The sequence below is a fragment of the Cervus canadensis genome, chromosome 8, assembly GCF_019320065.1.
Source record: "Cervus canadensis isolate Bull #8, Minnesota chromosome 8, ASM1932006v1, whole genome shotgun sequence".
Taxonomy (NCBI): domain Eukaryota; kingdom Metazoa; phylum Chordata; class Mammalia; order Artiodactyla; family Cervidae; genus Cervus; species Cervus canadensis.
The window spans coordinates 87,868,353-87,882,245 of NC_057393.1; the positions used below are offsets into that span (position 1 = coordinate 87,868,353).

The window sequence follows — 13,893 nt, forward strand, 5'->3', positions numbered from 1 at the left end:
TAAATCGCTAAGCTTCTGTTTTCCCCACACATTTGTCAAGTTGCTATTGGCATAATGAACTAGAAAGTTGTACTTGTTTAGGCACCAGATTCTTTTTTTTCCCTTAACATTTTATTTTATATTGCAGTATAGTCGATTAACAATGTTGTGATAGTTTCAGATGGGCAGCAAATATCATTTTCACAGAGAACTATCAGCCAGAAGTTGTTCTCTTTCATTTCTCGGTTGTCATTTTTTTCAGTTTCTAGGAACAGCTTTGGTGATAATCTATAGAGGAAATAATATATGTATTACATTATATATATATGGCATATATGCCATATATATATACATGTATCCATTCTCCCCTAAACTCCCCGCCCATCCACGCTGCCACTTGACATTGAGCAGAGTCCTCTGTGCCATACAGTAGATTAAGAATCTGACACCAGATTCTTAGAAACTCCTTCTCACAGTCAGGAGGATCTCTGTGAGTTCCTATCTGCTTGCAAGAAAACATTCTGAAAACTCATTGTTAATGCCTGATACTGACCTTTTTGCTGCTGGACATTTTGAGTTTACCTGTTTCAGTTTAAGAATACTCAAACGATTGCATTACCATTGTGTTACTCTTGTAACTAGTTGAAATGTTGCTTGGTTAACTGAGTTAAGCCCAGCTACATCCTTAGGTAATGTTGATATGGAGTTGAAGGGCATGGCTCCTGGCTTAGGGGAGCTTCCAGTTCACTAGTGGAGGAGAGTGTTCAGTAAACCAGAAGAGTATAAGAGAAACTGCTATGGCAGTGTGGATGCGGGCGCTATGGAAACACAGAGGAGGCACTCTCTGCTCAGATGTGGGCCCACGCTGGGAGGGTGCTGCTCGATTGTGTGGTGTAAACTCTAGGCTGCCAAGTAGAGTGAGAGGGCAGAGTGTTTGGGGAGAAGAGGAGCATGATGTGGAACCATGAAACTTCCTGACAGTTTGGGGGGAACTGGAGAGAAGGGCAGATAAGAAGCTGTGTGGGCAGTGTGTTGAACTTGAGCTGCAGTGATTGTTAATGGCTATTTTCTGTTTTTTAATTCAGGTGAAGGAAACACTCCTGGCCAGATGTCTTAAGGGATGCTGCTGGAAAGGACGGAGGTGGACAAAATTATTACAGACTGAGAAGCAAGTTGGTTTTGGGGGAACCATACTCTGAGGATGTTGTTTGCGTTTGGTTAACAAGAGGAAATACAGCTCTAGAAGAAGCCTTTGTAAATAACAATGTAATTAGGTTTACAGCAGTCTTCTGGTGAGACTGGGAGCTCCTTGCCTTGGCAGACATGAGTGACCCCAGGCAGTCACAAGAAGAAAAGCACAAACTCGGCAGAGCCTCTTCAAAGTTCAAGGATCCTCCCCGAATCATGCAGTCAGATGATTATTTTGCTCGAAAATTTAAAGCCATCAACGGCAACATGGGACCCACCACTTCTCTAACTGCCTCCAGTTCCAATGAGAGTGGTGGTCCAGCTAATGGTACCCCGGCCGTGCCCAAGATGGGTGTGAGAGCAAGGGTGTCTGAGTGGCCTCCTAAAAAGGACTGCTCCAAGGAACTGACCTGCAAGACCCTATGGGAAAGCCGATCCCAGACCAGCTATGAAAGCGTCACATCCATTATACACAATGGGCAAAATGATGGGAGCGATGGCCAACAGGAGGAGCCGCTCGATCTGGACTTTGTGGAGGCAAAGTATACCTTCGGAGACATCTTTGTGCACTCCCCACAAAGAGGACTGCACCCCATAAGACAGAGAAGCAATAGTGATGTCACCATCAGTGACATTGACACAGAAGACGTCTTAGACCAAAATGCAGTGAACCCCAACACAGGGGCTGCCCTTCACAGAGAGTACGGAAGCACATCGTCCATCGACCGGCAGGGCTTGTCGGGGGAGAACTTTTTTGCTATGCTTCGAGGGTATCGGCTGGAGAACTATGACCACAAGGCCATGGCCCCTTTTGGGTTCCCCGAGTTCTTCCCCTGCGACCCAGCGATCTCCCCCAGCCTTCACGCTGCAGCACAGATTTCTAGAGGCGAGTTCGTACGCATCTCAGGATTAGACTATATGGACAGCGCCCTCCTCCTGGGGCGAGACAGGGACAAGCCTTTCAAACGGAGGTTGAAGTCAGAGTCAGTGGAAACGTCCCTCTTCCGCAAGCTGCGGGCCGTGAAAAGTGAGCATGAGACGTTCAGGTTCACCTGCGAGCTGGAAGATGGGCGTCTTGAGAGGGGGGTCCGCCCTTGGAACTGCCAGCGCTGTTTTGCACACTATGATGTCCAGAGCATCTTGTTCAATATCAACGAAGCCATGGCCACGCGGGCGAACGTGGGCAGGAGGAAAAACATCACCACCGGGGCCTCGGCGGCATCCCAGACTCAGATGCCAGCCGGCCCGCCGGGCAGCTGTGACTCCCCGCTGGGGAGCAAGGAGGACCTCAACTCCAAAGAGAACCTCGATGCCGATGAGGGTGACGGGAAGAGCAATGACCTGGTCCTCAGCTGCCCTTACTTCCGGAATGAGACAGGCGGGGAAGGCGACCGGAGGATCGCCCTGTCCAGGGCCAACTCGTCGTCCTTCAGTTCTGGGGAGAGCTGCTCCTTCGAGTCTTCACTCAGCTCTCACTGCACCAACGCGGGCGTCTCGGTCCTGGAGGTGCCCAGGGAGAACCAGCCCATCCACAGGGAGAAGGTGAAGCGTTATGTCATTGAGCACATCGACCTGGGGGCCTACTACTACCGCAAGTTCTTCTACGGCAAAGGTAAGGACACACCTCTGTCCCGGAGTCCCTCCCCGACGCCACTTGTGACATGCGGCTTTGCATCAGATCATCACCGTCAGGGTGTCTGAGGCCGTTGTCCCCCGGGCTTGGGCTTGGTCTGTATCATGGAGCCTCCACCATTGTTGGACTGATCCTTCCTTGTTTTTTTTTTTTTTTTTTTTCATTAGTTGGAGGCTAATTACTTTACAATATTGTAGTGGTTTTTGCCATACATTGACATGAATCAGCCATGGATTTACATGTGTTCCCCATCCCGATCCCCCTCCCGCCTCCCTCCCCATCCCATCCCTCTGGGTCTTCCCAGTGCACCAGCCCTGAGCACTTGTCTCATGCATCCAACCTGGGCTGGTGATCTGTTTCACCCTTGATAGTATACTTGTTTCAATGCTGTTCTCTCAGAACATCCCACCCTCGCCTTCTCCCACAGAGTCCAGAAGTCTGTTCTGTACATTTGTGTCTCTTTTTCTATTTTGCATATTGGGTTATCATTACCATCTTTTTTAAATTCCATATATATGTGTTGTATATACTGTATTGGTCTTTATCTTTCTGGCTTACTTCACTCTATAATGGGCTCCAGTTTCATCCATCTCATTAGAACTGATTCAAATGAATTCTTTTTAATGGCTGAGTAATATTCCATTGTGTATATATGTACCACAGCTTCCTTATCCATTCATCTGCTGATGGGCATCTAGGTTGCTTCCATGTCCTGGCTATTATAAACAGTGCTGCGATGAATATTGGGGTGCACGTGTCTCTTTCAGATCTGGTTTCCTCAGTGTGTATGCCCAGGAGTGGGATTGCTGGGTCATATGGCAGTTCTATTTCCAGTTTTTTAAGGAATCTCCACACTGTTCTCAATAGTGGCTGTACTAGTTTGCATCCCCACCAACAGTGTAAGAGGTTTCCCTTTTCTCCACACCCTCTCCAGCATTTATTGCTTGTAGACTTTTGGATAGCAGCTATCCTGACTGGCGTGTAATGGTACCTCGTTGTGGTCCTTCCTTATGTTTTAAAAAAATTTAAAACCTTTTGGCCACACTGCGTGGCATGCTGGATCTTAGTTCCCCGACCAGGAATTAAACCAGTGTCCCCTGCAGTGGAAGCTCAGAGTCCTAACCTCTTGTTGTTTGTTGTTTAGTCACTAAGCCATATATCTGTGACTCTTTGTGACCCCATGGACTGTAGCCCTCCAGGCTCCTCTGTCCGTGGGATTTCCCAGGCAAGAATACTAGAGTGGGTTGTCATTTCCTTCTCCAGGGCATCTTCCTGACCCAGGGATCAAACCTGCATCTCCTGCATTGGCAGGTGGGTTCTTTATCAACTGAGCCACCAGGGAAGCCCCCTAGCCACTTGACTGTCGGGGGGTTCCCTTATCTCTTCTTTAGAGATCCCCAATTCCCTTCTGTCATTGATTCCTGGTCCCTGATATGGAAACACCTACTCTTGCCTTCTCTCGGCCAATTTGTGAGCATCACAGACGTCAACCTCCATTTAGGTTACTCCGTTTAGGGTGTCTTCATTGATGAAGTCTATTGCTCTTTCATCCTCTGAATAGTCTTTTATACTGTGAACAATGAATACTTCTCATTCTTTTGCCTCTAGTTTTTCCTATATTTTTCTCTGGGTACCTTGGCTTCATCTTTTAAATTTTATGTCTTCACAGCTCCTACTGCATTGTTGTGCGTATTGGAAGTATTAAGCAAATCTTGTTCAAAGAATGTATGAATGTATAAATTAGTAGGATAGATAGGTTTCTTGTGTTTTTACAAATAGGCTTAAAGGTTAAGATACAAATAGTTCTTTGCTGTTGTTATTTTAGAAGTTCTTTAAGTACATGTAATATATGACAAATGATGTTTGCTTTTGTTTGTGTGTCCTTGAAGGATACACCCCTCGGAGGTCATGTAGTTGAGGACTTCCCTGGTGGGCTAGTGGTTAAGGCTCCATGTTTCCAATGCTAGGGGCATGGGTTCGATCCCTGGTCAGGGCATTAAAATACCGTGTGATATTTTAGGATGTGTGGCACAGCCAAAAAAAAAAAGTACAAGAAATTATGTGATTCAGTCTTCAGCCTTTCAATGTGTCCTCGATTATTCCAGAGACATGAGAATCCACTCTGTGTCAGAGACAGACCTACAGAGAAGCGTGTTTTACACACACACGAGTGAAACACATGAAATGAAACACCCAGGGACCCTCACCCCACCTTCTTAGTGGGTGTGACTGCCTTCCTTTCCCCTTCCTTGGTGACATACTCTTTGGGGCTGCTTTTTCAGTATGCGGTTCCCTGGCCACCCCCTCCACCCTGCCATCCCCCTTGGAGCGCTGAGCTGGGGGAGGCGCTGCTCCTGTTCCTGCGTGAGGGAACCATCCTGCCACCGGCGTGGATAAGTTCGAGCTGACTGCACTCTGCATTTGTTCAGTATTGGTTTCTGTCTTCAGAATGCTTGTCTGCAGTCTGACTCCAGCTGTTTCTCTTTGGGGTTAGGTTTGGGGTTAGGTCAGTAAATACTTACTGCCAGCATCTCATTTGCGTTCCTTTTACATATCTTAGTGCAGTAAGTCTACACAATGTATACATAGTAAAGAGCCGATGTTTTCTGCACCCAGGGTTGCCACCTTCTCATCCATTTAATGTCCTTAGGATCTGTTCCACGAGATAATTTAACTCTGACCTCGGGAGGTCACTCCATCCACATAGTCCCTGGAGCCTTCTTAGGGACTACAAGCTTACATTTATTAAATGAATAAATGAATTATTAAATGAGTAATTATTAAATGAATAAATTTCCCCCACTTTTACATCAATCTAAATTTAACCTATCATCCATAATCATATTATGAAATCATATAAATTAATGAAGTGAATATAATGTTGATAAGCACCCATAGCTAAATAAGCAGACACTGGAATGGTGACTGGTCAAATACTTTGAGTTGATCTTGTACTGACGATATGATGGGACTGAAATAATTTTGTCAACATCTTGATTCCCCAGCTGTGTCCCGTGCATTCCCATCTCAGCCCTGGTCCCTCAGTATCACCAATGTGAGCTGTTGCCTTGGAGCCAGTGAACTCACAGAACCCTAGACCTTCTCTTTAGTCTATGCCAGAAATAAATCACGGCCCTCAGGATTGCTCATCCAGGGGCAGTGCATTATAAAACTCTGCTCATGGATGCTCTCGAGGTAGAAGTGTAGTTATTTTTGGAAAGGGATACCATGAAGAAATAGACTTCCTGCTTAAGATCTTTTTTTTTTTTTAATTGATGAAGCTATGGCTGTCGATGCTAGTGATAAAATAGTCTCTTAGAATTATTATGCCCTGAAATCCTTATGCAGCGAGTTGTAGTAAGTAGTTTTTGTGATTCACCCTTTAAAACATCAGGATGTAAAAAAAGGATATATATGTGTTTATGTATAATGCATATTTATACAAATACTTACTGCTAGCATCTCATTTGCATTCCTTTGCATATCTTAGTGTAGTAAGTCTACAGAGTGTATACAGAATAAAAAACCAATGTTTTCTGCACCCAAGGTTGCCACCCTCTGATCCATTTAATGTCCTTAGGGTCTATTCCAAGAGATGACTTAAGTTTCCCAGATTCTGTTAATCCCCTTAACTGCTTTTTGTAGTTTTTCTCTTGAAGTCTTACTGTCACTTCCTGATGGTTAGAAAGAGCTGTCTGTGAGTGGCATATTTTTTCCACTTTTTCTGATTTGTTCATGAGGATTTTCTTGGACTTTAGAAATGACATCATTAAACTTGGTGGATTTGAGTGTGAAATAAAACATAAAAAAGAAAAAAATCTGAGCACAGAGGACCTGTGGGTGAGTTGTAGGTCAGTGTAGACATGTGGTTTGAAAGTTTGGGGCTGCTGGGCTCCCTCTGGGTCTGTGAGTGAGCCAGACAGCTGGATCCTAGGCTGCTGAGCAAAGCCTGCACAATGCGGGTGCCGGGCAGCCGTCCCCACCGTCCTTTGTCTGCAGTTCTGTACTGGGCACCCTGACTGGGCACAGCTAATGGGACCTGGAGCAGGAGGAGACAGAATCAGAGCCTGCCCAGCCCTGCTGCTCAGCTGTATCCATGGACGGTGCCTGCTTCCTCCTATATTTAGCTCTTTCCTGTGGGTCCATGCGACTTCAAAATGCAGTCAGCTACAATAGTAGCTGCTGCCCTGGCTGGTCTCTCTGTCCAGCCATTAAGGACTAAAGGCAGAGGCAGCAGCCTGGGTTTCTGGTGGCCAGGTGGCTAAGGCTTCCTCTCTGTGGGAATGGAGCCAGGATTTTTCCAGGGACCACAAGCTTAAAAGCATGTATCTGCCAGATAAAGTGCAATGATTGAATTAATGATTTCCCCTCATTTTTGCATCAAACCAGATTTGTACCAGCTTCAACCACTGGAATAACTCCCTACACGTCACACGTTGGAGGAACAGCATTGTTCAGGAACAGGCCCTGGGCAGACTGGCACAGATGGGGAGGGTGTTTTTGCAGGTAGCTTTTTTCTTTCCCCTTTCTCTTTTCCCTTCGCTCAGTTGTTCCCTTTGGAAGAGGGCTGTCAAGGAATCTTTTGACACTTTCCAGAATGCCTTTTATTTGCCTTCATTATTCTTCATTGTTCTCTGTGCAACTTCATTTTCAAAAGAATGACATGGCTCCCAGTCTCTGGGAAAGGTTTCAAGACCCAAGCTCTAATAGGGCGGTGGACTCTCTACTGGGTAGTTAACATGAAATGGCTGTGTTTTGTGCCGACGTGTATTCCTGGGACACAGAGTCACCGAACGGCTTTGAATAACTTTGTAAAAGGATTTATGGAGGGGAGTGGCCTGCCATGGTGCCCCGTGGGCAGCATTGCTTGTCTGGGCAAATCCGTCTGTAGCCTTCAGTGAAGCAGCTTTTTGAAAGAGCATGGGGATTGTGGCCAGCCTGCTGAGTGCTCCGTAATGGCCCCTCCTTCCACTGGCGATGACCGTGGTGCTCTGTGCTAGGCTGTCTACATCGTGGAACAGTGGTGAACTTGTGGTTTCCTCCTGGGAGCTGAGGCCCCCTGGATGGAGGGAGAGTCCCGCTGTGGACTTGGTGGGAATTCCCCTTAGCTTCCCTGGGGGCGTTGAGCCACGTGGAGCTGCTGGTCGGCGACTGGCTGTCCCCAGGTGGCTGGAGACACAGCCACGCATACAGCCCAGACAGGCTGCGGATTTCTGTGTCCTGTGCTGTTTAGGAAGTTGTGCGCCTCCGAGTTGCTCCTGAGTTCTAAAGCTGTTCAATGCCTTCATTCAGGTCACACACACGAGAATGACTCCAGAAGGTGAAATGAGTCACTTCGGGGTGAACAGAGGTCAGATAGAAGGATAAATCTGTACCTCTTTGATGACTCAGGAGTGAAGAGAAAAATGACAGAATTGTGTCTCAGCCTTTGGGAGCATTGTCTTGGGAGAGCCACTTGTCTGGTTTGGGAACGTGTGTTTCTATGAATGTGGGGGAAAAATACTAAGATTGACAACACTTATTCTTTTTTTGTTTGTTTTGTTGTTGTTGTTCAATCATTAAGTCGTGTCTGACTCTCTGCGACCCCACGGAGTGCAGCACACCAGGCTCCCTGTCCTTCACTATCCCGTAGTTTGCTCAGATTCCTGTCCATTGAGTCGGTGATGCCATCCAGCCATCTCACCCTCTGCCGCCTCCTCCCTCTGCCTTCAATCTTTCCCAGCATTAGGTGTTTTACAGTGAGTTGTCTCTTCTCATCAGGTGGCCAAACTATTGGAGCTTCAGCTTCAGCATCAGTTCTTCCAATGAATATTCAGGGTTGATCTCCTTTAGAATTGACTGGTTTGAGCTCCTTGCAGTCCAAGGGACCCTCAAGAGTCTTCTGCAGTACCACAATTTGAAAGCATCAATTCTTGGGTGCTCAGCCTTTTATATAGTCCAATTCTCACATCTATACATGGAAAAACCGTGGCTTTGATTGTACGGTCCTTTGTCACCAAAGTGATTTCTTCACTTTTCAATATGCTTTTTTGGTTTATAATCTTTAAATGACATATAAATGTCCCATGATCATTGTGGGAAAATAGGAAGAGGTAGAGAAGCAAAAGAAAAAGAAAGAAAACTACTCCAGTCCATGAGAGAGGATCCCCAGGAACAGTTCCTCTTTATCCTGCTAGGCTTTTTCTTTTGCAAATAAACGTATGTAAATATAACCCTCTCCACTGGGGCTGTGGAGCTTGTCTTGGGTGCCAGTGCTTCCTTCGTGGACACTTTTGTCACTGTGTACAGAGCTGCATTAGCACGCTCAGAGTCATGGTCAGTGATCATTATCCCCCGTGGGTGCGTGGGGAGATGCCAGGTGTTTGCCAGCCATGCTCTGGGCAGAAGAGTTAATGACTGTATTTGCTTTATGTTAAACAAAAAACTTGAACTCCTATGAACTTGACAGGAGCACAGAAATAGACATTTATGTCTTACATCTATAAAACTACTCATGTAAAATATATTGATGAATATTCATTTTAATAGCATCTTTACTTGGAAAGCAAGTTATTATAAAAATGTTTACATTTATAAAATTTGGAAAATTATAAAAATTTAAGTCATAGCCTTCCCCTTCTCCACTTAAATGTGGGTTGTGCTTACTCATGTGCAAAGGGCAGAGTGTGGGAAGAGGGGACCGGTCTGGCAAACACTTGCCCAGCAGGTGATCCAGATCAGCATCAACAGCAGTAAACCGTGTGGGTGGTTTATACCCTTGATGTGAAAGAGTGGCATTTCTGTGATCTTCCTCTCCAAACACATAACCTCAGTCAGGTTAGGGAAAAACATTAAACAGATCCCAACTGAGGTACATTGTAGAAAAATCCTTGCCCAGTACTTCTCAAAACTGCCATGGTCATCAAAAAAGGGAAGCCTGAGAAACTGTTACTCTGGAGGAGCCTAAAGAGACAGGATGACAATGTCATGTGGTGTCCTAGGTAGGATCCTCAAACAGGAAAAGGACATGGGTAAACAGTAAGAAAATCTGAGCAAACTGTGGACTTCAGTTAATAATGATACATCATTGTTGGTTCATTAATTGAACAAATAAACCAAAGTATGGTGAGATGACAACAGCTTGAGAGCTGGGGGAGGGGTATAAGAGAACTCTCCTATCTTTGCAACTTTTCTGTAAATCAAAAAATTTTTAAATTGTTACCTAATTTTAAAAAAAGTTTATAAATTCTCATGATATATTTACAATCAGATGTTTAAAATAAGAAAGAAAAAACATATAATGGTTCTTGAGTAGCAACCCTACAGGTTTTTGTTACTTTATCCAACTACCATAGGATTCTGCAAACTGCTGACTCCACTGTTTCAAATAGAGTGAAGGCTAACAAGAAGCCAGTTTTCTACAGCCCTTCCTGTACATCCTTGCCATGAGTGTCCTTCTCAAACTTGAGAGGCAGGAGGATTTCCTGTTTCTGCTGTCTGTATTGAAATGCACAAGACGTCCCCTTTAAATCCCCACCCCACCCGCCCCGTGATCTTCAGGTTTAGGTGAGGGACTGTTTGGGATGTCCTTGGTTCTGTAGCCCCCACATCTTCACTGAATTCTCTGAAGGAGGCTTTTGTGCCCTACTCATTTCTTCTTATGATTTTTGGTGACAAGTACAATGAAAGAAATATGTATCTTGTAGAAGTCCTTCGTGAGGAACCGAGTGGGTTTTACAGGGCAGACTCTGTAGTGAATATGAAAGAGTCTTAGTTTCCCGCATTTTCTCCCCTCTTCCTGGTTCTTAGGGGTCCTAGTGTTTATAGTTCCATCATGTGCTCCTGAATATGACAGAGAACTTCTTCGATTTCCCCTTCCCATCTTAGATTTACAAGAGTTCTTAGGTGTAGGCAGATTGGAATTCTTTTCAAAAAGGTTGGAACTTTCCAGAAAATAGTGTTTAGCTGTTTCCAAGTGGACCAGGTATCCAACAAAAGCTGTATCCATACAACAATGTAGGGTATTTCCTGGCTTTTCCAGGGTCCATTTCTGCCCATTTGTGGAGTCCAAGCTCATACAGCTTACCACACAACAGGCTAACAAATCGAGACAAGGAATAGGGCAAGGAATAGTGACTTTGTGCAGAAAACCAGCAGGCTGAGAAGACGGATTAGTGTCCTAAAGATCCATCTTAAGTAGAGTAGGAATGCAAGGTGTTTTAATACTAAAAGGCGAGGGAGGGGTGTTTGGCTGTTGTCAACTTCTTGCTGGGAATCCTTTGTCCTTGTCCCTGTCCAGGTTTCTCAGGTTGTGACATCCTGTAACCCTCCAACAAGATAAATGTTATTCTCTCTATTCTCTGAATGAATGGGGAAGTGTTATATCCTTAAATGTCAGAGCCTTGAGCGTGGGCTGTCCTGTATATGTCCGGCTATAGGCCACATTCTTAACTTGTAGTAAAAGCAATAGGATACAAAGGTTAAAGTAAAAGAAACAGTGCAATATGAAATCAGATTCTCTCACCTGTTACACCTTAAGATACCAGCTCTTCAGCTTTGAAGGCCCTTCCTATGTCTGGCCCAGCCCTGGCCAGTGGATCTGTCATACCTCCAGCTGATCTTTCCAGGGTCCCTTTTCTATAAAAATCTTTAAGTGCACTTATTTTTAAAACTACTCTTACCCTGATCTGTGAAAATTTACCCTTTTGTCTAATGGTAATCTTTGTCATTGATGTTTTAACTGAAGAGTCATACTTGTTTTGTACATCTGCTGAATGAGCACATAGTGACAAAGGATTCTGCTAGAATATGTGTGACTGCTAACTCGCCCCCCTTGATATCGGCTGATGATTTTATGGCAGTGGGATTGTCTTTTTGCCAATGGGCAGAGGCGTCTGTCCACTCTTGTAGTTGGGGGCCTATGACTGGTGGGCAAAGTGCTGTATCTTTTTTTAAAAGACTTTTTACTTTGTGTTGGGGTTTAGCCGATTAGCAGTGTTGTGATAGTGTCAGGGGAGCAGCAAAGGGATTTAGGCATGGATACACATGTGTCCACTCTCCCCGAAACTCCCCTCCCATCTAGGCTGCGAGATGGCCTATCTTGATGGAAAGAGCATAGACTGAAATCAGGCTCTTGGGTTTATATCCCAACTCAGTTTGGGGCAAATTCTTGAACTTCATTGTACCTACAAAATGAGATCATTAAAAAAAAAAAAATCTCCTGTAAAGAAAGGACTTAGAACAGTGTCTGTTACATTCTGTGCATCGTCGTCTCCCCAAGAGTTCTTAAATAAATGTATGAGCCTTTCCTCTAAAAAGGAACTATTATCCCCACCTCTGGTACAGCAGTTAAAGGGCAGTATTTTATTTTAATTGCTAAAAGATGAGAAAAAAGTAGAGAGAACCAGATGGGAGAGTGGGCCCCAGGGAAAGGTATCTGGTGAAGTCTGCCACTCCATTCCAAACACATTCACTTAAGTTTCGCTAATGTGGCAGTTGTGGGCATGAGGATAATTTTACATATGAAATGAACCCCATGCCTGAGTGATGCATGGCTGCATTTGCTTTGAATTTCATGCCTGGTGGCTTCTTTTTTTCCCCTCCTCTTGTTTTATACAGTCACTGAGGAGAATTAATAGGGACTTGAACACTATTATATTCATATGGGTGAACTGCGCACCAGCTAACAATACTACTGTTCTAAGATGCAAATTCCTCCTTGTGGACAGAATCAGCTCAGTTCTTAGCTTCAGCGCCTGGCCAGTGCTCCCACAAACAGAGTTCCCATTGACGTCCAGAGGGGCTCTTAGCAGGAAGGAATCACCAGCTACAGTCGAGATTTAGCCTGTGTTGTTACGGTCATATGGGTTCCATGTGGCAGATGGGGTGGGGTTGGGCAGGGCATGGCTGGAGAAACATACATACTGTGCTGGGGAGGTCACAGTTCCTACTCACTGCAGCATCTTAGAACTGTGTGCTGGTTCATCCTATCCATCCTTTGGCCTCAGGAGTGTTCTCAGTCAGCCACTGAGGAGTAACACTCTCATATTTCTCTTGGATGAGGTATTAATACTTTAATATTTCTGTATAGCTTGACCAAGGTGGCAGTTAACTGGGAAAACTTCTTTGCATTTTGCTACTGGTTTAACAAGGAAGAATAAATCTGCCCCGGTGTTAGATTTGTTTCTTTTACTTTAACCTTTGTATCCTATTGCTTTTGCTACAAATTAAGAATGTTACCTAAAGCCTGAAATATACAGGAGAGCCCATTCTCCAGGTGCTAATCTTTAAGGATATAATACTTTCTTATTCCTATGGAGATAAAAAGTTGCAGAAGAGAGAATAGCATTTGTCTTGCTGGAAGTCTATAGGAACATCATGATCTGACCTATGTGGACAGCTGTTAAGAACAAGGGATTCTGAACCCGGAGAAGTTTACAACTAACCACACCTCTCCCTCACCTTGCATTTAAAAGTGCTTTTCTAAACCCCTTTGGGGGAGTTTAGGACTTTTTGAGCACAAGCCTCCCGTCTCCTTATGGCACTGCAGTGAACCTCTATTCCAAACTCAGAGTTTTGGTTTGTTTGACCTCACTGTGCATAGGTCACATGAACTTATTTGTGGTAACACTGGTACAGTAAAGTTGGAAATTAGGATCTTTGGAACATTAGGTCTCAGAGCACCTAGGAGCTTATTAAAACCCACCTACCCTGTATTTGTTTAGATCCAAAATTTATTTCATTCTTTGCCCCACTGAAAAAATGAAAGGAAAGCTGGACAACTACTCCCCTCAGCAATGGCTGGCTCTCTCAGCTTTTATGCAGAAACCCTTTCTTGCTTTGTAGTATTTTCTTTCTCCTTCCCATTCTCATAGCAGATGATACTAAAATTTATACCTTATCAAAGGAATCCATTGGTAGCTACCTTACTTCCCAAGTGACACTTTTTATTCAAGGCTTTCTTAAAATTGTGTCTCCTAAGATACCATCCTTACATTCAGGAGAGGTTTGCTGTCTCATCTTTAAGTTGTGTTCATTTTACTGTGTATGAGTTGAATTTTGCAATGTAAATCTTTACAGTAATGTCATCACCCTTGAGTGCCTTATTTTTTTTA

At 44.5% G+C, this 13,893-nt stretch overlaps 1 protein-coding gene across 10 annotated transcripts in view; it reads left to right on the plus strand.

The window, feature by feature from the left end:
* The window catches only part of SIPA1L2 (signal induced proliferation associated 1 like 2), a 232,980-nt gene that overhangs the window by 122,007 nt on the left and 97,080 nt on the right, over positions 1 to 13,893 (plus strand). For all 10 annotated transcript variants that reach the window (XM_043477113.1, XM_043477112.1, XM_043477117.1 and 7 more), the window contains one exon: positions 1,065 to 2,779. In XM_043477113.1, the coding sequence (XP_043333048.1) occupies positions 1,303 to 2,779 (1,477 nt within the window). In that variant the 5' untranslated portion in view covers positions 1,065 to 1,302. The remainder of the gene's footprint in view (positions 1 to 1,064; positions 2,780 to 13,893) is intronic.